This window comes from Hevea brasiliensis, chromosome 9, assembly GCF_030052815.1.
Source record: "Hevea brasiliensis isolate MT/VB/25A 57/8 chromosome 9, ASM3005281v1, whole genome shotgun sequence".
Lineage (NCBI taxonomy): Eukaryota > Viridiplantae > Streptophyta > Magnoliopsida > Malpighiales > Euphorbiaceae > Hevea > Hevea brasiliensis.
The window spans coordinates 17,796,181-17,819,060 of NC_079501.1; the positions used below are offsets into that span (position 1 = coordinate 17,796,181).

General features: G+C 32.5%; 3 protein-coding genes across 4 annotated transcripts; 1 reads left to right on the forward strand and 2 right to left on the reverse strand.

Annotated features, from left to right (window-relative positions):
• Positions 1-389: 389 nt before the first annotated feature.
• LOC110671411 (probable sugar phosphate/phosphate translocator At1g06470) lies at positions 390-11,501 on the reverse strand. The gene is given in 13 exon segments (XM_021833881.2): positions 390-1,120; positions 2,122-2,216; positions 2,805-2,891; positions 4,517-4,701; positions 5,268-5,280; positions 5,428-5,528; positions 7,367-7,434; positions 8,152-8,201; positions 8,320-8,405; positions 10,012-10,181; positions 10,287-10,608; positions 10,611-11,071; positions 11,301-11,501. Coding segments are annotated over 12 exon segments (1,518 nt in total). The 5' UTR covers positions 10,840-11,071; positions 11,301-11,501; the 3' UTR covers positions 390-1,008.
• Positions 11,502-12,619: 1,118 nt separating this feature from the next.
• Positions 12,620-14,982, reverse strand: LOC110671426 (heat stress transcription factor A-4a). The gene is made up of 2 exons (XM_021833898.2): positions 14,140-14,982; positions 12,620-13,834 (listed from the first exon to the last, which is right to left on the reverse strand). The coding sequence occupies exons 1-2, from the start codon at positions 14,356-14,358 to the stop codon at positions 12,794-12,796; spliced, it is 1,260 nt and encodes a 419-aa protein (XP_021689590.2). The 5' UTR covers positions 14,359-14,982; the 3' UTR covers positions 12,620-12,793.
• Positions 14,983-16,058: 1,076 nt separating this feature from the next.
• LOC110671414 (22.7 kDa class IV heat shock protein) lies at positions 16,059-18,756 on the forward strand. Of its 2 annotated transcripts, none has more exons than XM_021833889.2 (6): positions 16,059-16,175; positions 16,256-16,369; positions 16,468-16,693; positions 16,789-16,903; positions 17,009-17,161; positions 18,401-18,756. In XM_021833889.2, exons 1-6 carry the CDS (start codon positions 16,083-16,085, stop codon positions 18,435-18,437), a joined length of 738 nt encoding a protein of 245 aa, XP_021689581.2. In that variant the 5' UTR covers positions 16,059-16,082; the 3' UTR covers positions 18,438-18,756. The 2 variants fall into 2 exon arrangements, with proteins under 2 accessions (XP_021689581.2, XP_021689580.2); XM_021833888.2 differs by having other exon boundaries at positions 16,468-16,699; positions 18,401-18,748.
• The last annotated feature ends 4,124 nt before the right edge of the window (positions 18,757-22,880 follow it).

Sequence of the window (22,880 nt, forward strand, 5' to 3'; positions counted from 1 at the left end):
GAAAGATGTCAAGTTTCAAATTCTGACAACTCTTTCTTCTTTAAGAATTTTTCCATATATAATCTGTCTTGCTGGTTTTCAAAATTCGGTCTAAATGGCTGCAAATAAAATTAAAATAAAAAAAAAATAATAATAATAATAGTGAAGTACCATGGTTGAATTAGTGAAACCGTGTATCCTACACTTCCAATAGATGATGTTTAACAGGAAATCAATTCGGTCAACCAAATCATTTGGTTCAACTAAATGCTCTCTTTTTTATTATTATTTTTTTTCTTGTCTGCAAACCCAAAAAAAAAAAAAAAAAAAAAAAAAGTAGCATACTTGGTCTTTCTATTTTCAAAAACTTGTTATACAGATTTACAGAAGCAACAAAAGGAAGCATAACAGAACAGGAAAATAACCTAGGCTGACAATTATCACTGATTTAGCAATACACATTAACAAGCGTAACAACTGTTCCTCCTGAGAAAAGCAAATCCACATACAGATTGGTTGTAACAACAAATAGGAAGACAGGGGAGGACCCACAATTGAATCGACTAGGCATTAACAAAAGTGGCAAAATATTCCCCGCTACATAACCCAAAGCTTGAGAAGCTTTGGATAAAAAAAATATGCTCCTGTAATCATGGCAAGGCAAAAAGTCGAGGAATAATTCTTGACCCTTACAGTATCTCAAAATTTCTTGACCCACAATATAAAGTACAAGGAAAAGTGCAAATATCAATGAGGAAATCGGCAAATACTGCAAATAGACATTAGTTGCCAGCAGTACTCATCTTGAGCTTCTCCAACAACCAACCTAAATTTCACCAGCATCTCTTAGGTTTCAAAATGTCAAATTGCAATACGCTAGTGCAGAAAACAACATATCAAAACAATGTGAACGGCATAAAAACTTTTCAAGTAATAAAGCTGATGAGAAGTAATAAGCCGGAATTTGCAAATTGCATAGTGACAATATCTGTTGAAGGAACTATAAGAGACTCACTCAATGCAAAAGCTCTAACCATCATCATCCATTTCCTCAAGTATAACATATTTTGCAGCAACATTTGCCATAGGCGAACCAGCCACATCATCTTCACTCATTTGACGCTTTTGTAGCTTTTCATATCTGAATAAGCATGAAATTAGTATTGCAAATACGGTAATATGATAAACAGCCTACATTAGCAAAATTTCAATTGAATAGAAATTGAATGTACGACTAATTTGACGTACGACTTTGATGAGAGTAAAATCTAGGATGAAAGACCAAGTCAAATGTAGGAGTCAAAGCTGCAAGATATATTGTATCCTTTCCTTCAATGTTCCACGACTTGACAAGGGATTTGGTTCTTTATTAATGGTTTCAGTGACACTCTTCCATCTTTCTTTCATTTAAGGTTAAAATGGATTCCATCAGTCAGAAATTCAGAATCAAACTTCAAGACAGATCAAGGTTTTCTGCTTAACTGATTCAGTCAAGTATGCAAACGGAGAAATAATGTATGGCTTGTTTTATGTTGACATGGTGAGAATGATACAGAAAAATAAGTCAACAAAATTAAGTCATGAACAAATTATATATGCTAATAGTTGGCTTGACCAGTTAGTATAGTACAGAAACTAGTGCTCCAGCTACTCAAATGTGACAACCAACTAACATGAACTGGCCTGAACCAGAAAATTCAGATTTGTAATTGGTCAGTTCAGGTTGCATATTTGACATCAATGCAACTGTTTAAGTTTCATTCAAAAAGTCAAATGCAGCACTAAAGAACCAAGAAAACCACTTATATTTGGAACTGAAGCGGACAACTTTCCTTTCTAGTAATAACAAATCAAGATATGCCTTTGAAACTTGAGAATGAAAACAAAAGTGTTCAGGACTGAATCAACCAAAGGCCTCTCTATATTTCTTAGTCTAAATGTCAAATTTCAGTCACACATTCCTGTGGCTAAAATCTGCAAAAACAACTAAAGACCAAGAAAAGCAAATATGGAAACAAACTTCACTTGACTATAGAGAAAAAAATGGATCAATTGATAACAAGATATACTAAATTATTTCAAGAATGGATTGATAACAAGAAATACTAAATCAGTTCAAGACTGCACTGATTAATGACTTACTTGTACCAATTGAATAAACTCACGCCCACCATTATGATTAAAAGGCCAACACCTTTCAACCATGTAAATTTGTCATGGAAGTAAAAGACTGCAACCTGGTATGCATAATAAATATTCAGAACAACTGTTAGTGAGTGCTAGAAATGCAATATAGGACGATTAGAATTAGAAGTTGTATTCAATGTAAAATTAGGAAATTTAAAGAGTTTTAGTTTTTAGGAATTTTATTATTGTTAGGTCTATTATTTCCTAATTACCTAGGCATTAGGAGCCTCCTAATAAGCAGTTATTACCAAAACTGAAAACCATCAAGGATTGCTAAAATAATAGTACAGCAATGAGCATAAAGTATTATAAGTAATGCAATTAACATCTGAGACCGAGGTTAAAATGCAGGATTGTAACAAAGCTAATGGGAAATCAATGAGGAAAGAAAAAAAGGATTGTACATAAGCATATATCTAGTAGATAAACCTCTGTTACTAATATGATGCAGTTTTTGTCTTCATAGTATGGCAACAAAGAATAGTTCATACATGAAGGAGACACTAAAACAAGATATCACCATTTAAAAAAAAGGAACAAAAGTCAAGCCAGTGAGACTGAACAAAAATGGTTTTTGGTAGGCCAACATTTTTTACATGAATCAAGAAAAAGAACAATGATGTAGTGAAAGCTTATACCAATATGGTGACAGCCTCCTTGACAACACCTGCAATAGTCACTGTGACAGCACTAGTTACTGAAACAAGAACATATTCCGTTAAAACCTGCAACATCAAAGAATAGGTTAATTTCTTCAATGACATAATCTTAGACCAGGAAAAATACAACTTACCCATCTCAACTCAACTATATCCAACCTCAAACTAGATGGGGTAAGTTACATGGATTTTTTTTTTTCCTTCATTGCACTCAATTTAGGGCTACATCTTCAGAAGTTAGGATCACTAAATATTTTTTTCACTGCTCCTAGCATCACCCTAAGTTTGCCTCTTACTTTCTTTTTGGCTGCAACTTCAATATGCCCAACTGTTCTCACCAGCGCATTTGACCTCTACCATCTATGAATGCATTCATTGCTTATCAAATTCTTATATTTCTACACATCCATCCTAGCATTGTCATCTTTGCTGCAATAATCTTGTGTTCATTTTTTCATTAGTCATCACTCATTGTCATACATCATAACTGGTCAAATAGAAGTTCTGCAAAACTTTTCCTTCAATTTAATTAGTATTTTGCAATCACATCAGACTCGTATCATATCACACTTCTCCAGTTCACCCATCATATTTTAACCTGATGGTTGACATCCTCTTCACTACCAATAAAACCTTGTATAACATAGTCTATCTTTAATTAAATTTACACTCATTGTCATACATCATAAGCAAATAAAGTTTAAATAAAACTTAAGTTCAACTTACTAGTATTTTGCAATCACATCAAACTTATTGCACTTCTCCAGTTCACCCATCATATTTTACCCTTACTTACAACTGACATCCTCTTTGCTTTTAATATACTTGTACTAGGTATCTAAAATGTGTGCTTGTACTTTGCAAGACCCCTAAGCCAACTATGCTAACCCAACCTTTCTTGTTCCACCTTCCATAGCTAAATGCATCGCATAAACTCACTGTTTAGTTCTTTTTAACTTGAGACCTTCTCTAGGGTGCTTCTCCATAACCCTAGCATTTTGATAATCCCCTGAATCAAGATCCTTTTATTAGAACAACATCATCGGCAACCATCATTTACCACAAAGATATTGTTTAAATGTGTTTCAACTCATCCACCAAAGAGAAAGATAAGGATTTAAGACCAGTCCTTGGTGTTATCCAACAATGATAAGAAAATCTACCATATCACCCTAGACTGTTTGAAAACTAATGACTACCCCTTATATCTGTCCACAACTTTAATCCTTTATAGAATAGATACCTTTTTCTGCTCTAGAATCCACCATAGAACCTCTCTCAGGACTCTTTCATATAACTACTCTAGATCAATAAGTATCATATGATTGCTTGATACAATGATACTTAACCAATCCTCTCCGGAGAAAAATTGCATCCATAGTCAATCTTCCTGGCATAAGACCAAATTTATTTTCAAAGATTGTTGCGCCACCTTTTAATTTTTGTTCTATGCTTCTATTGCCTTCCCCTAAATCTTCATATTGTGACTCATTCCCTCGACATCTTTATATTTTGAGCAATATTGCAGCATGAAATGAATATCAACTGAAAATCTGATCTTCATTTTTCAAGAAATTTATAAAATTCAAACTACCAAGCACACACCAATCCACAAAATAAAAATTAAAAAAAAAAAAGATAAAAAGGAAAAGATAAAATGCCAAAGAAAAAAGTTTGACCTGGACTCATACCATGAAAAAGGCCAGTGTTCCACCAAAAAACATCAAGAAGCAGCTCCGCGCAATGTGCCAAGAATTATCAAAGTAACTGTTCTTTCTAAATTCATACCATGGATCAAACATAAGAGAAAAAAGAGCAGTTACAATTGCCATCACTGGAGTCACAAAGCTCATCAATGTAAGTGGATTTTTCAAACCTGAAAAGAACAAAAAAGCACCTTATTTTTCCTTTACAGTATAAAACTCGATAAAAAAAAATAATTTAAAATAAATAGAGGATATAAGTTGGTCAAGGCTAGTAGTTAAGAAATAAATTGGATTGACACCGTGAATCAATTCCCTTTGAGCACTGTATCAATCATCCTACTCAAGACATCAACTACAAAAGCAATTAAGAATGGAGACAGCAAACCAACCTGCCTTCCTTAAATTGTGAATATATATTAATCCTTTACTGACAAAGATTAACTGAGATTAAATTATTACCTTGCTCAAAGAACTTTCCTGTTCATAAGCAAAGTGACTTTTTTTTTTTTTTGTTTGGGGGGGGGGGGGTGTTCAATTTACAGCCCAAAACAACATTACTAAAATCATTTTTTGCAAATGCACTTTAAGAAGCATATAAATAATTGGAATCATTCCTGCAAACACATTTTTAAAAGCATATAAATAATGTATATAAACCCAACAGCAATAAGATAGGGATTGCAAAAATGATAATAACAAATAGGTAAGAGGAACCAAAAAGAAAAAAAAAACCTACCATATTCTTCTTTCTTTATGTTAGTTTGGATTGCCATGCATCACCAAATTGAGAAATCAAGTTCCAAGAGACAGAAAGAAAAAAAAAAAAATCAGATAAAGAGTATGGGTCACTAATAATTTAGGCTCCATAATGTAAATAAATACCAATCAGATCATACCTGCAGAAGAATTTGAGTCATGGACCAGCGAAACCCAGACATAACAGCAGCAAGCATAACAAGCACAAATCCCCAAAACTCAAATTCTGTCTCCTTTGCCACTGGATAAAAGAATTAATTAATTAATTGAAAAAACATACAAGCATGGATGAAAAAGAGCAAAATGACAAATACGGGAGAAAAAGCATGCTTCAGATTTGGAACAGAAAATTTTAGTCATAAAAATTGTAGTAATAGAAACTGTCATCCACTAAAGATAATAGCTAAGAAAACAAGTAGTTATCATTGTTGTTGTTGTCATCTTTTGTGTTATGTTAGCTCAGTATGAGTGTTGGATGTAGAGATGGAGCCAAGAAATTGAATCAGTGCGGTCAATTTTTTTTTTTTTTAACTCATTTCAAATAAAAAAACATCATATAGAACAATCAATTATCTATCGAGAGAAAAAAAAAATAATGCATGAAAATTTTCAGCATATAACAATAATAGATTAAAATTAAAGGAAAATAATTTCATAAAATAACAAATTTTCACTATAATTTTAAATTTATAATTGTTATTGACAAGTTTTTATTTTCTGCAAGCATTGCATGATCTCTTTATTATCAATTCTTTCAAACATATCTTTCTTAATAATCATTCAATAATTTAATTAATCTCCAATTCGATTCAGCAGTCGATTTTTCAGCATTTTTACTGCAAAAAAATACACTTTCAATGCTTGCAGTTATAATAATTAATACCAATACTAATTTTAAACGCAGGTAAACTAATAGATATATAAGACTTCTCCTCGTGATTTTTCCTTTATTTAAAACATATAATCCATATTTAAAACAATTATATTGAGTTTCTCACAAAAATTATTAAAAAAAAAAAGACAAAACCACTAGATGGAGAATGAAAAAAGAGAATTAAAAAATAGAGATGAGAGAGGGAAAAAAGTTGTAACTCTTGTGAATATGAGAAAGTAAAAGAGATTAAAAGTAACGTTTAAGAGAATAGTTAATACTTCCCTGAAATGAAATATTAAGAAGATTTTTTTAAAAAATTTTAATTGATTTAAAATATCATACAAATATATGGGAAAAAATCTTTTAAATTTCTTTTTATTTTATTTTATTTTATAGGGGATTGGAGACTCAAGCCTAGCACATGCCTTTAGTTATTGGACCAAGTCAGGCTAACTTTATTTTATTTGATGATACTTCAGCTTTATATAATTATTTTTTAAAAAAAAGTTAAATGATATTTATTTTTAAGTGAGTCATTTTATAATTTTTGGATGGAATTTTCCTAACATGTATATATTTTAAAATTTTTTCATGAATTCAGTGGGGTCAATTGACCCCACTATTATACAAGTAAATCCGCCCCTGGTTGGATGAAACAGTGTCCAAGTGTTTAGCATGATCCTAATTTAAATTTTGGGATATGAGATCATACATCTGCAAAAGGGATAAGGGTTCCATGGACAGAACAAATAGTCTAAATTTCCTTCTCTCAGTTGATACCTTTACAAATTAACTTGCATCAAAATCCAAAGAAAGGAAGACAGTTCCTTCCATACTGAAGATAGAAAATCCTTATTAACGAAGCTATATCATCAATGAATAAGGATTTTTAGGGTCCAGAAAAGCAACCCTTGTCTTTACCATATAAAATGGATGATGTGCTTGAGGGTAAACAAGCAAAATAAAAAGGAAAAAAAATGCAGAGCAAAGAAGTTAAAATGAATTAAGATAATCAAACCTATATTAGATCCAACTAATAGTTCTGCATAAAAAACAAAAAGGTGTAACTTTATATGAATATTTCCTTGACATTCAAGTCCTGTAATTGTTCTAAACCAAGAGCTGAAAGTGATACGTGGGAAGCAAACATATGCATACTGAAATAATTAATTAATATTTAGAATAAAAAAGATCCAGGAGCATACCTGTCAATAAGATTCCAACAGAGATTATTAAGATGATACCCAAAAGTCTAAAGCTTGGAGACTCCAACCTTCCAGAAAAACAGTTCAAAATTAAGTGGAGGATGCATGAAATTCAACTACATAATTATTTCTGATCAAACAACATAGAGAAAACTAGATATTTAGATAAAAACAGTTTAAGACATGACAAAACAAATATGCATGCTCATGTGCACTCTCATATATATACACACACATGTTAAAGATAAAAAGAACAAGAAAACACACAGCCGAGTGCTAAAAGCACAAAATACAAAATAAAAAGTTTCATTAGCAAAGGTGCAAAACCACATGATGATTTTTTTTTTTTGGCACTTTCTCCAAGAGATTCTATAGCCAAGGAATCTTAATTCGCTGCAAAATCAAGGGTGAGAAGGGAGGCAAGCTTAAATATCCCAAATAACTTAGCATTATAAAAAAGATAAATAAAATAAAACCTCATTGCTGACTTTTTGAAGAAAAATTTCAACCCTTTCAGTTTGAAAGCAAATACATCATCATGGTTTCAATAACCTTGAAAATGAAATAAATAAACTTCAGAATCACCGAGCAACAATGAAGTTAAAGTTAATAGAGCTACTCAAAGAACACTATATGATGACACATCCATTATGTGAAGGAGATGGGGGTGTTGTGTTGGTTTGTGTAGGGGGGATGGGGAGTGAAAATGGTGGATAGAATACTTGCATATCAACAGCACAGAACTTAAGAGATTGGACAAGAAGATCAGTTGGCAAGACATTCACCTGAATGCAAAAGCAAATAGAAGGAGAAATATAGGAGATGCAGATTTACACTGCAGATTAAAAACAAAATAAAGTTCTTGATAAGTAAGACAGTATAAGAAAAATTAGCAGCACCACATTTACAAATTTGCACTGTATATCCAGTTAGGTATGGAGAACAGAACGAACCATTGTGGCAAATGTGACAGAGATGAAAACAAGGGATGCATTGCTCAGGTTAACGTCCAATGCTGTTCCAAGAGCTGTTGGTACAACTGTTAAAGGGAAAGTCCATCTGTAGCATTAGTCGATAGAAAAGTTAATTAAACAAGTTATACAGAATTTCACAGCAAATCATATAAAAGACTTGAAAATCTTTAGTTATAGAGCATTTAAAATTAATGCAAAGAGAGATGCTATAAAATAATAATAATAATAATAACAATAATAATAATAATAATAATAATAATAATAATAATAATAATAATAATAATAATAATAATAATATATGTTATAGAGTTAGCATCTTTGGATGATAAAAAATATATGATCTTGATTTTTTTGAGAAATCATGTTGTGTTGAAATAGATTAAATTGGTTAAATTTGAATGCTGATTTTGATTTGAAATCATGAGGAATGGTGGTCTTTTGGAAGCTCTCAACCACAAATACTGTTTGAGGGAAAAAAAAAAAAAAGGGCTTGTCAAAGGGAACAAAGCTCAAAAGGTTTTGGCACTTCAAGATTTATAATGAAGCAAGAAAGAAGAGTAATTCAAGTTTAATTAGCACAAATGGCCTAAAATTAGGAACCTTTCAGAATAATGAACAAAAACATATGGCTAGTCCGATATTTTAGAAATTCAGAATTAAACCAAGACAACTTTTAGTTTTTGGAGCTTTGGAACTAAGGAGACTAAACGTAATAAAATTTGTAACATAAGATCATGAAAGATTTATAAGGCCAGTAAATGCTAATGAAAAAGAAAAAGAATTCAACGACAGTGAAGAATAAGAACCGGGAACATTTTCAGTGCCCTACCATTAGATTGTACAAACTCCTTAGACTATCTCTCACAGTTCATAATTTCTATAAAGAAAACACTTACATGAATCAAACATACTTGCTCTCAATAGGCCTAAAAAAACTATGACATTTCACTTGATCCTCTTCTCGCACAGACTATTATCTGACCAAAGTGTCAGAGCCAAATACAGACACAAAGGTATTGGGGATGGAAACTTGCAAAATCCATATAAGGATGTGTCTAGAGAAATTTATAATAAATAAATAAAAGAGAAGGCGGGGGGAGGGGAATCTTTTGGCATGCCTTAAATTAAAGTTTCTTTACAATGTTGTTTCAAGACAGAAGAATAGTCAACCAATCGTTATTGTACATTATAGTTATTCTCTGATCCCTGACAGTAATGCAGCATTTACTCACACAGCAAAACCAAAAAGAGCCTCGTTTCTCTTTTCACGTTGTCCCATAAGATATGATCACAATGAAAGGTTGAAGCACTACACTTTCTTTTACCTCTTAACTTTTCTGATTAACAACAATTCGGAGACCAAAAATACAGCCCTATAAGTCTAATATGTCATTGCAATAATTATTTCTTCTCAATACAGATGAAAAAGGAGTACACCTACTCTTATCACTTTCAAACTAAAATACTAGGCAGAAAACTTGTTACTTGAGGTTCAACACCAACCTGCCCCGAGCTGAAGCCTATGTTCTTCATTCTCAAAGCTTATAAAACAAAATTAAAAAAAAATGAAAATGCAATTAAATGAAAAGTATCGACTTGTTTTGCAATATTGAAAAATAATTATTAAGCTACATCAATAAAGCAAAAGAGAATATAAATGTACTAAGATACCTCTCATAAAATAATCCCTCCATGTCATAGCAACACTGAGTTGAAATCTATGAGACCAAAACCATGTGATAAACTTTGACAAAACAGCTTGCATTGCAAAATGGATGGTATTCATCAGTAATGGGGCTGGGAATTTTCCCAAATCATCCCCTAAGAGAGTTTTATTATACCTACAAAAACCAACAAATACCATGCAGGGAAAAATGAAAATAAATATATGTGCATCGCAAAACATGAAGGAAGCATCTCATACTTAAAGTAAAAGATGAACTTACAAGGTCAAAAATGTGCTGAAAGTGTACCAAACAAGTATAAAAAACAGAGTCTTCAACACATCAGCAGCAGACACAGGGCTCTTAGTCTTCAGTGGCAACTTTTCATGATTACCAAAAGAATCAGCAGTATCATCACTACTATTTGATGGTCGTATCTCCTTGGGAGACCCATTTTCAATATCAAATGGCACATAATTCTCTTTGTCTTTCCCTCTGTTGTGTATGTTGATTTCATGATCCATGGTGTGTATATTGACTTCATGATCCATGGTGTGTATATTGATTTCCTGATCCATGGTATTACTATCATTCAAGTGCACACTTCTAACTTGTCGGACGGAAGAAAAGGCAACTCAAAATCAAAGCCTTCAACGCTTCCATCAGAATTTTCTAATTGACGTTCAAAATGAACATTTCCATCTTCATCGCACCAGCGTGAGAATGAAGGATCTCTGCGAATAGGTGAACCTTGAATTTCACTAGAATTGTAATTAACTCCAGTGTACTCAACCTGTCGTTTTACTCGTTTATTATCAAAACAACTCTCTACCATCTCCCTTTGTAATCTAACTAAAAGCCATCGACATACTCCAAATCAAGCCAACACACACATACCTAATGGCTAATCATCACTCTCAAATTTCAATAGTTAACACAGACATTTCATAATGGCATGTCATGCTAAGCCACAGCATTCGGTGAAAGGGATTTCCAAATCCAAAACTCGAAACCCATCGAAGTATTTGACCAATGAACTGAGAGAGAAATTGGATTGAAAATACGACCTGTTCCAAACATATGCAGCCAAATCTCTCAGAACTCAAGCTCGAATGCCGAGACAATAAATGCCCAATAACAACATAAAATCTATACACTAGAAAATATAATTTAGGGTTTTCTCAGAGACCAAACAGGCAAACATCGGGAGCAATGATAATAATAGAAGCAATGAAAAGAATCGCTAAAGAATGGAAAATTCAAAGAAAGAAAGAAGAGGCAATGAAGTGAGCAGACCTGAAGAATGGCGTGGAATTCAAGAGAGAGAGATCCAAGAGCACTGGAGGTTGAGATCTGATGTTAAAAAATACAAATACATATGGAAAGCGTCTGGTAGTAGATTCTGGTTGGGGCGTGACTGTCCTTTCCAATTTTGTTGTCAAAAAGCGTAGATTCAAAGAAACCGCTTCTTTTTTTTTTTTCCATAGATATATAAAATGTCATTGCAAGAATAAGGCCTGTACCCAGTACAAAGTAAGGATCCATTAAAGATCTTGAAAATAGAGCATAGATTATAAGCTGAATCCTAGACTCATTTAAGTTTAAATAATTTTTACTAAAAGGGCTCAAATGACCAACTCAACTAAGATTATGAAAAATAAGGCCAAGGGCCCAAAACTAAGAACCTTAAGTTTTGGACAACTCCGAGGGAAGAGAAGATAGAGAAAAATCAACTCATTCTATCACTCATCACTCTAGTAGCCTTAACGGAAGATAATATAAGAAATTCATACAGTTTCAGAGTGATTTAAACCCCTATCGCCTACTGATTAAGATCTCTTACCATAAATAAACTCTTCATAAAGTTGAGCAAACCAAAAAAGCCTATAAACAAAAACCAATCGATCTCCAAACTGAGTTGATGTACTGACAAATAAACCCAAGTAGACCAATGGAAGGCAGTTATAGCTCCTTTAAGCCGTTGAAGGACTAGGTGCCTATAGATGGCACCGATAGCGTCTCCATAAGGAACGTCACCCCTAAAAATATCAATCAATTAGTCTCAAGAGGCTCAATTGAAAAACAACCGAATAACCCTCATATCTCAACATGGGATTCAGAACTTGCATGCAAAGAAAACTCAGCAAACAATAACATCAAACTCAGATCCTAATAAAGGACTCTCTTCAATGAAGCCCCCCCTGCCCAGTAAAGGCAGGAGAAGCCGCAAGATCGGCACTGGAAAACGCCTAGAGCGCAAAGGAATGAAGAAAAATCAGATAAACTTTCTTATTTGTTTTTTGATGTAGTTAACTGCTTTATTAAATAAACCATTTCTTTGCTCTTTTGATTTGTTAATGCTAAATGATTTAATTATCTATACCTGTAACATTATCTTTATAGATAAAATAGATATAATTAGATCATATGGTATTATTTTTTTATATATTTAAAAAGATAAGCAAATTTAAAAAAATTTATAATTACTTTATTTTAAAGTAAGTCATATTTTAAAATTTATGTATTAAGTCATATTATTATTTATTTTAAAATTTCATTCAATTGCCATATTTACCAAAAGCTGCCCCCAAACGTACATGTAAGCTACGGCAACATCAAACTAATAGGCACTCACTCCCAAAATTTGATAAGAAAAAAAAGGAAGAACGTCTAGCATAGTTGCAATCTACAATGACTATAACAATTCCACGTCTTCTATAACCTAATTTTACACCAAGTTAGGAAAGGCTAGCAGCAATTTTGCAAGAATCAACCAAGAACAACAAAGATCAAGTTCTTTCAGTTGGGGCAAGGTGCTCCATATGTTTTGTAAGATCATTTATGGTGTTTGCATTCCACCAACGTCTCTCATCACTTGTTCTTCGATGGAATCCAGGATCGAGTTCTTGTGTGCTAGTAGAACCAGGAGCTTCTGTAAGGAAATATTCCCAGAAATGATCATTTGCTCCTCCCGTGGGAGTAGACGAATTTGTTGTCTCCAATTCTGATTCTGATTCTTTTACGGCTTCAACCACAGGAGCACTGCCGGTAGGCTTGCAGTTTACATCAAACTGTGGAGATTGAGGTGGAGTTTTCGGGCTATTGATGTGATCGATACATATAGGTAGCTCAGGAGATGACGGAAGATCCATAGAATGCAGTGAAGATTGATATGATCTAGGGGAGTAAGTTTCTCCATCTATGGAAGATGCATTTGGCTCTCTAAAAATAATTGGTGAAGGCTGCGAGGCTAGGGCGAAATCCTGCATATCTTGCGTAAAAGCTTCCCCTGCTCCATAAAAGAAATCTTCAATACATTTTATGGATGAATCCAACTTCTCCACATTCGACTTTGAGTCTTTCAAAAAATGCAAACTCTCCTTCTCTTCCATGTCGTGATCGACATTGAAAGGATCATGTTCAATTAATCTCCTCTTTTTGCTATGGTATTCTGATTGCTGCATGAAAATGGAGGCAAATCCAGGTTTCTTTGCAATTTGAGCCAAGAAAGAAACTAACTGAATCTGCCTACGCTCCAAACCCTGCAATCTCTCACCTAATGACATAATTTGACACCCAAAGGCCTGCTTCTCGGATTCATGTCTCTGTAGCTCCAGCTGAAGCAAGCTCTTCTCGTGCTTTAGTCGATTAATTTTCTCTTCATATTCCCTTTTCTCTGTTTCTGTCATTGGGGAGTTATTAACTTGGTTCTGCATTGAATGGCTATGGATCGGCTTTCGCCGGCGAATATTACTTAGAAGATGTCTCTGTCCTCTTATAAATTCTTCATTAGCAAACTCCCATTGATCAGGATCAATCTTCCTGAATCCCTGCTCCAGCACAAAATCATCTTCATTTTCAACAAGGAAAATTCAAAATAACCTCGTAAATTCTAAATTGAGCAAGCGTGAGAGAAAGGGTAAGCTACTAATCTTCTCTGTTTCGGAACCTATTGTAGTGGATAATTAAGCTACTGATCCAATGGCCATACTTTGGATCAAGCACAAGAACTAAAATAGCTAATAAAATGACAAAGAAAATGATCTAAACTGGCTCCAGGGGCAGTCAAAAACAGAGCAATTCCAAATTAAACGATACCAATTTGCAGATAGATCGAAACAAGGCAAATACTTACATAAGTATTAAGCTGCCTGACAAAACTTGAGAAATTATTGTGCTTGAAGTACTTGGGAAGCAAATCTTGAGCGAATTCAGGTGGATTCCACACAACAAAACTGCAGCCACTCTGACTCCATGACACCACTGAGTTGGTCAACGGATCATCTATCATCTCATATGTTTTGATCAGAAAAGGCGCTGGTGCATTGGAACTACTACCCTGTGAACTATCCATGCCTTTCTTTTTTCCTGTCAAAACTTAACACCCCAAATCTGTTTCTGTGCGCCAAGAAACTCTGTTTTTGTACACCAGAAAAGTTCCCTCTGATGGAAAGATCATTTACTGTAGATACTACCCAAGTGAAACCCAGTATTAAGAAGGGGATCAGAATCTCAGGACAACTGAGTACGGCCAAATTTAATCAGAAATGATTATGGGTTTGGACTACTGAAAATAAATAACTTACAAAATGAAAAACTAATAGCAATTGCAGATTAGGAACTGGAGAATGGAAAATTTATTTTGAGGGAAATTTTGACCAATGAAACTGCAGAACTTGGTGGAGAAGCAAGGAAAAGAGAACCAAAATCAATGCTATTGACCATTTAAGGAATAATGATGATAATAAATTAATAATAGAAGAATATGCCTTCTAGATTGAAACTGGAGATAATGAAGGGATCCAGAAGTTAAAATTTTTCCACAGAAAAAATATATATATATATATTGGAGACCTCCCAAGAGAAAAGTGAATACCGTACTTCTCTGTTCAACCCACACATGCACATATATATGAACACACAGACAGACAGAGAAGCAGAGGAGGAAGACGGATACATAGTAGGTGTTGTTTGGTTTGATATATAAATAATGGGAAGCGGTAAAGGTTTGACTGCAGACATGGCCTTTTCAACTTTCAAACATTCAACAAGGAGAGTGGATTAGTCAGCATTTTATTTTCTTATCACATATTAATATTCTTTCACAGTATTCATATTTTAAATAATTATAGATATTCCCCCAATAAAATAATTATAAATAAGTAATGCATTTATTCATTATCCTAATAAATAATTTAATAAACCAAAATCCACCTAATTTTTTTTTAATCCAATCAAAGGTCCACAAGTCTAAAGTCCTCTCTCACTTTTTTTTTTTTTTCTTATTCTCTTTCTCTCTCTCTCTTTGGGTGACGGCGGATCCTATTAATGGATTTCACAGTAAAAACACCTTTTTTTTCTGACTTTTTCGTCATGTCATATGCAATAATTGACATGGAAAAAAAAAAAATTACTAAAAATACATCTGTATGTAATTAAAAGTTGGTATTATTGTAATTTGACATTTTTTTTAATTTTCTGTATTTGTGTCCTTTATGCCTTAAATTGTGTTTAATACCTAAAATTGTCCATATATTGTTTTTTTTTTTTAATTATTTTCAACTCATTTTTTTATTTTTTATTTAAATTTATTTGTTTATTTAAAACCTTAACTTAAATATATTACATGTGAAATTTATATATAATGAATAAAATTCATTCATTCATAAACTGTAACCGATGATTATACATTACGAAAGATTATAATTTGTATGTTTGTCCAAATTCAGTCAAAATGAAAAAATTATATGTTTTTGTCTACCTTTCAGCTCTGGTTCAGTCTGCCTTTTAGCTCCCATTTTGTTGGGGTGATTTCAGTCGTCAGGGTTGTTTTGGGCTGAAAAATGCAAATACGGCGTCGTTCTCCAGGACAGAGACAGATATTTTATTGTATCCTTAGCCAGTTTGGTTGGCTTGGCAATCGTTCAAAAAGATATTTTGTAGCCATGGGTCCCAGTCATGTTCTTTTCCCAATCCAAGAGCGAAAAAAGATCCTATTATCTTACCCTTTCCGCCGCTTTAAAACTCCATCATCCAGTTCAAATATCTTCAAAATATTCGAAGAGATATACAAAGAAAATGGAGACTGAAGCAGTGAGACGAAGAGTGAACACGATTGCTGCCCACTTCACTCCCACCGATGATATTTCTCCCACTCACCTCTTTCCCATGGTATGCTATCAATTTTTCATTTTCTAGTTTAAATGGCAGTATTTACTATAATTTACACGTGATATTTCTTATGATATCAGAATTGCAGCAGTAGTTTGAATTCTGTAATCCCAAGACGTGATAACAGAGTGTATTTTGCAAGGCAAGGGTCAGCTTCTCATGCATTCTTTATGAGACAGGCTTCAACTGAGCAGGTTTCTTTATCTTCATAATCATAACCCACTCCCTGTTTCTTTCTAGAATTATTTTTTATTGAGCTAACTTTTGGGTTTGGTTGGATTTGCGTGTGAAGCCTGGTGTGGCCTCCAAATGCTCTGCTTCTGAAGCGCCATTGTTTTCCAGGCCAACCGGGATGTATGAACATCAACATGAAAATAAACAGATCCAATCTCCACTGAGAGCTAGCAAATCTGCTTTGCCAGCTGCGCCAACACTTCCTAATTTTGCGAGACCAAGTTCACGAATTGGTAGAAAGAAGCAGCACTTTCTTCCCCAGAAGAAAATCTATTCTCCCCAACGTAATGGTCAGCAGTTTTAGTTCGTTTTGTTTAAGAATTCTAGATTCTTTCGAATATGAGAGTTCCATGCTTAAACAATCATTTTTCTGATGCAGGAGTTGAGTGGTCACCAAGGATGGATGTTGCAGAATCTGAACGCAGTTATGTTCTGACAGTAGAGATTCCAGGAGTCGACGTCAATGACATCAGGGTGGAGATCAATAAACAAAAGTAATGGTTTCTCAACATTTATACCATTATTTAGATTTGAAATACACCAACTCTTTTACCAAGTTGTGCCTCATTTGCTTCTCTCATTATACTCTTTGATGGCAGTTTACTTGTGATGGGCAAACGCAGCACTCAGGGCTGCTACTTAGAGAAGTCAATCTCAGCATATCACAAGAGAGAGATTTTACAAGGACCATACCAGGTTGTCTGGCCACTTCCCTCTAATGTGGACAGGGACAGTGTCTCAGCTGAGTTTCTGTAAGTCACATTTAGCTTCAATCTCATGCCATTTGTTAGATTCTACTTTTCTAAATTCATTGCATAGCTATGGTATAAATTCTTGATTCTATTTACCTAAACTTAGTCTAGCTTGAATCCAATAAATTAACATATGAGTTTCAGTTATATCACACATATTATATTAAGTCCATGATGATGAATTTGATTCAGACAAAAATTTTCTACTTTAAAAATAATACTGAATTGATTGATGTGAATGATCATTAATTAAATGAGAAATCCCTCGTGATATAGTATGATTTATAACTTGTTAAAATATGACACCCTTGTCAATTTTGAAGTCTTGATTGTTCAGCAGTTTGGCTTAACCGAATGTGTGAAGAAAAACAAGTAACTTAATAAAAAGGGTATTGAAATTTGGAGCATGCTTGAAAGATTGGAGAATCGAAGCTTCCCAATCATTTACAGTTTGATTTTTTTCTTTTTTTTTTTTTTTAATTTCTTGCTATTTCATGAAGCTTCTAGTTTGAAGATTGGATTGTACTTTTCTAAGGCAACAATTAGTTTAATTAGACTTCACTAATTAGTGCTTAAACCTTAGAGTCAAACCATGGAAATGGGTTGTTTCTCGTAAAATCCATTATTAATTAATAGAAAAAAAAAATTGATATTCGAGAAGAAAACAACTAAAGGTGATATGATTAATAAAGAAGATAAGGTGGGAAGTGGTGGAATATTTGTATGAACATATTTATGGTAACTTGTCAACGTTCTTAGATGCTTGCAAATTTCATTGGTATGATCACATATATAATTGACCCCAACAAATGACGGCAAAAAAATGTAAATTAAGTTTTTTTTTTAAGTTAGAAATTAAAAATTTGTAAAAATTTAATTCAATTGATTTATATTTTATCAATTTTCTTATTCGAAAAGATAATAAAAAAAAGAATTTAATTTTTTTAATTTAAAAAATAAATTTAAAATAAATAAAAATAAAGTCAAAAATTATACGATTATGTAAAAATTCAATTAAATTTATTTCTTACTTATGATTTATTTCAAAAGCAACCTCTTAATGTGTTAGCAATTTGTAACAACTTGTTTTCTGATTGTCAAACTAAGAAAAAGAAGAGCAGAAAGTTACAAGTAGCTGTAATATGAAGCTTTTGAATATTAGTTTTTTTTTTTTCTTTTCTTTTCTTTGCATTATGGTAGCTTTTGAATACTAATTTGGATATGTTTTCTTTGATGCAGAAATGGGATTTTACAAATCATTATTCCAAAACTTTGAGGATCAGATTACATCACATCAGATGAGATCAGCCATTGATGAATACATTATAAATTCATGTGAATAGCAGCAAGTTACAATCTCTGCAATTTTAAATTAATTTCTACTATATATTGTTAGAATATCATAAATGTACTTATCAATATCATGGAACCAATTACATCCTTTAAATATTTATGATAAGATTAGTCTCATCAACATTTACAAGACAATTTTGAATACATGTATGACTGTGATCAAGTTTCAGTCCATTTTATTTCTTATTGTGCCTTATAAAAAACAGAAAGGGGGAGAAAATATTCATTATTTACATGAAAATATAGGGGTAGAAATATAATTATTGATAATTTTTTTTTTGTTGACTTAGGTGTCATAAGAAAAGAGGCCTATAGCGACAGAAGCAAAAATTCAACTAAGAGGGATCTAATTAAAATAACTCAATACGATAGTTAATTTTTACATGCATTGTCAACTTCTAGATTAATTAAATTACTTTTAAATTTATACATTTGACTAAAATTATATTTCATTATGTTGTATTTTCTATGAGAAAATAAAAAAAGGAAAAGAAAGAAAAATAAAAATTATAGAGTAAAATTCAATAACAAATTATTCTTTTCACATTAATAAGTAACAAAATTTTATGGAATACACAAATGCCTAGTTATCATTATGAAAATCAAATATCTAGTTAGCTTGGTGACTGAAAACCCAAACTCAAATACACAAAAGCATTATGAAAATTAAGTACTCAAACTGAAATATACATATTGAGTGAGAATGGTTGCCAAGAGTTGAGAGAAGACTTATTTTTGGGTTTGGTAGTTGTACTTTTGATAATCTTGTGTGAATGAGAAGAAAATGGAGAGAAATTTGGTGTCATTGAAATTTTGGTGGAGAGAAATTTGAGTCAGATTATAGCTACACTAAAGAGTTTTTAGAGATTTGTAAAATTACATATATATCTCCCTTCGCCACTCGTGGCTCCGACTTTATTTACATATTTATAATTTTTTTTCAAAAAGAAAAAAAAAGAGCCTTTTTTATTTATGAAAAATAAAATAAAAAATCATATCCATGTCAATCTCAAAGAAATTAAATTATTCTGGTATTTAATGTCCTAATTAATTTTTTTTTTTATTTTTCATATTACAAAGCTTTTAAAATGATTAATTTTAACTTTTACAATTAATTTGGATAAAGATTCTTCCAATTCCATGTCAATATGAGTTTGAAATTGAATCAAAGTAAGTATTGGGCTTCTGATTAGGATATTATGAGATTAACAAGGCCCAAGACAAAGATTGGCCTTTTTATAGGGATTAGATTTGGCCCATTTTAAATCTTTAGAAAATAAGCCTTGGGAAATATCATAATATCTGTATAGCAACATGGACTTAATTTAATTCAATTTTATAAAAAAAAAAATAATTAGAATATATTTATCATGATTAAATATAACTATAATTAAATTATGTATTTTAAATAGAAAAACATATAAAATAATAGAATCATGTAATTTTTGTAAAATTATTAACCTATATTGTCATTTACACGGTGACGCGAACTCATTGTATACCTTGTGTTGGGCCTAGGGCTGGTCAAGAGTTGGTTTCTATTTGGTTTGGGTCTGAATCAGTAATTCCAATTAAAGTTTTGTAGGATTGAAAATGGGCTTTTTAGGATTTTTCTTTTTAAATTGTTTTAGTTTAATTTTAATTTCGATATCCGTTTAATTTTGATTTTAATTAAATTTAATACTTAATTCAACTCAACTAAGCCTTTATTCCAAGAATTTTGGGTTGCTATATAGATTATCTTTCTCCATACTAAACGATTTTGGGTTAAATCATTGGAAATGTGTAATGTTTCTAGGTCATATTGTACTACTCTCCTCCGAGTCAGTTTAGGTCTACCACTTCTTTTCTTTTTATCCTTTAACTTAATGTGCTCCACTTGTCTAATTGGAGTCTCCGTATGTCTACGCTTCACATGACCAAACCACCTCAATCTCCCTTCTTTCAACTTATCCTCAATTGGCACAACTCCTATCTTTTTCCTAATACTCTCATTATGGACTTTATCTAGTCTAGTATGGTCACTCTTCCACCTTAACATTCTCATCTCTGTAACTCTTATCTTAGACACATACGACTTCTTCAGTGCCCAACACTCACTACCATATAACATGGCCGATCGTATAGCTGTGCGATAAAATTTTCCTTTCAGCTTTTTGGGAATCTTGTGATCATATAAAACTCCCGTATAGGGGTGGCCACGGTTCAGGAACCACCAGTTACGGTTCCTGAACTGCCGGTTCAGGTTCAATGAAATCATGAACCTGAACTAAACCGTCATTGGACAGTTTGGAAGACGTTTCCTGAACAGCCGGTTCCGATTCGAGCCCCGGTTTAAAGAACGGTTCAAGACGGTTTGAAAGCAATTTAGGGGCGGTTTAATGGCGACTTAAAAGAAAAAATTAGAGAAAAATTTTATTGATTTATTAAATTATATTTATAAAAATATTTTAATTTTTCTTATAAATCTTTCGATCAAAATAAAATAAGAAAAAAAATAATAAAAATAACATTTTAAAGAAAAATTTAATAAGCAAAGATTTTAACTTATTAAAAAACTAGATATGAAATTAATTTAAAAAAAAAAATAGAAAAATGTGCATGAACTTAATTTTACCTATGTATCCCTTTAGGATTTAGAGGAATCAAAATTTTTAGTTATGAGTTGAGAGAAGGGAGATTGAGGTAGTTTGGTCATGTGAAGTGTAAACATAGTAAATGTCCAGTTAGACAAATAGAGCACATTGGGTTAGATGATAGAAAAAAAAGAAGAGGTAGACTTAAACTGGCTTGAAGGATAACAGTACAACATGACCTAGAAGCATTACACATTTCCAATGATTTAACCCAAAATCGTTTAGAGTGGAGAAAGAGAATCCATGTAGCCGATCCCAATAAATTTTTGAAATAAAAACTTAGTTGAGTTGAGTTGAGTTGAGTTGAGTTAAGTTGAGTTGAGTATTACTTGCCATTTTTTAAAAAATTATATGATAATTGATAATTAAAAAAATATAAAAGAAAAAAAAATTAAAATAGAGGGTATTAAAAATTTTATTAAAGATATAAAATAATAACAGAGTAATTGAGATAGTATTAAAAATTTTAGTGAGCATATAAAATAATAAAGTAGAGAAATTGTGAGAGCACTGAGAATTAAAAGGAGTGTAGAAAATAATTATTTAGAAAATTTGAGAGAAATTGAAAGATAATTAAGAATTAAAGAGAGTGTAGAGAATAATTCTATAGAGAATTAATGAAAAAAAAAAAAAAAAAAAAATATATATATATATATATATATATATATATATATATATATATATATATATATATATATAAATGAATTAGGAGTGGAGTGAGGTATTTATTAAATTCTTTTATATTTAAATCGCCGATTTAGTTTGGTTCGAAACCGTTGGTTCAATCCAGTTCGGAACCGCTGGTTCACGCTTTTTAAAAAATATGAACTTGAACCAAACCATAGAAGGACGGTTTCGGTCCGGTTCGAAGTCGGTTTTGGTTTTGATCGATTTTGGTTCGGTTTTGATCGGTTTCGGTTCGATTTTGATCGAACCAGTTCTAGTTCTATTCTGGTTCAAAACCGGATCGTGGCCACCCTTACTCCTGTGGCACTTCTCCACTTAAACCATCCGGCTTTAATCCTATAACTAACATCCTCCTCACATACCCCATATACTTGAAGGATCGAGCCGAGATATTTAAAGTGATTACTTTGGGGCAGTACCACTCCATCCAAACTAACTCCTTTCCTATCACCAGTTCGGCCTTCACTGAATTTGCAATATATGTATTCTGTCTTTATTCTACTTAACTTAAAACCCTCTGACTCTAGAGTACTTCTCCAAAGCTCTAGCTTTCTATTGACTCATTTTCGTGTCTCATTTATCAGAACTATATCATCTACAATCATCATGCAACAAGGGATACTCTCTTGTGTATGTTTCGTCAATTCATCTAAAACTAATGTAAAAAGGTAAGGGCTTACAACTGAACCTTGGTGTAATCCAATTGAGATAGGAAAATCTCTTGTATCCCCTCCCACTGTGCACACAATAGTAGTTGCTCCTTCATACACATCTTTCAATACTTCTATATACCTAATCGATATCCTCTTTTGTTCTAACACTCTTCATAAGACATCTCTCATAACACTATCATAAGCATTCTCTAAATCGATTAAAACCCTGTGTAGGTCTTTCTTCACGTCTCTATATTTCTCCATCAAGCTTCTAATGAGAAAGATTGCTCCCATAGTTAAACGACCGGGCATGAAGCCAAATTGATTGCGAGAGATAAAAGTGTCATGACATAGTCGATGTTCCACAACTCTCTCCAATAGCTTCATAAT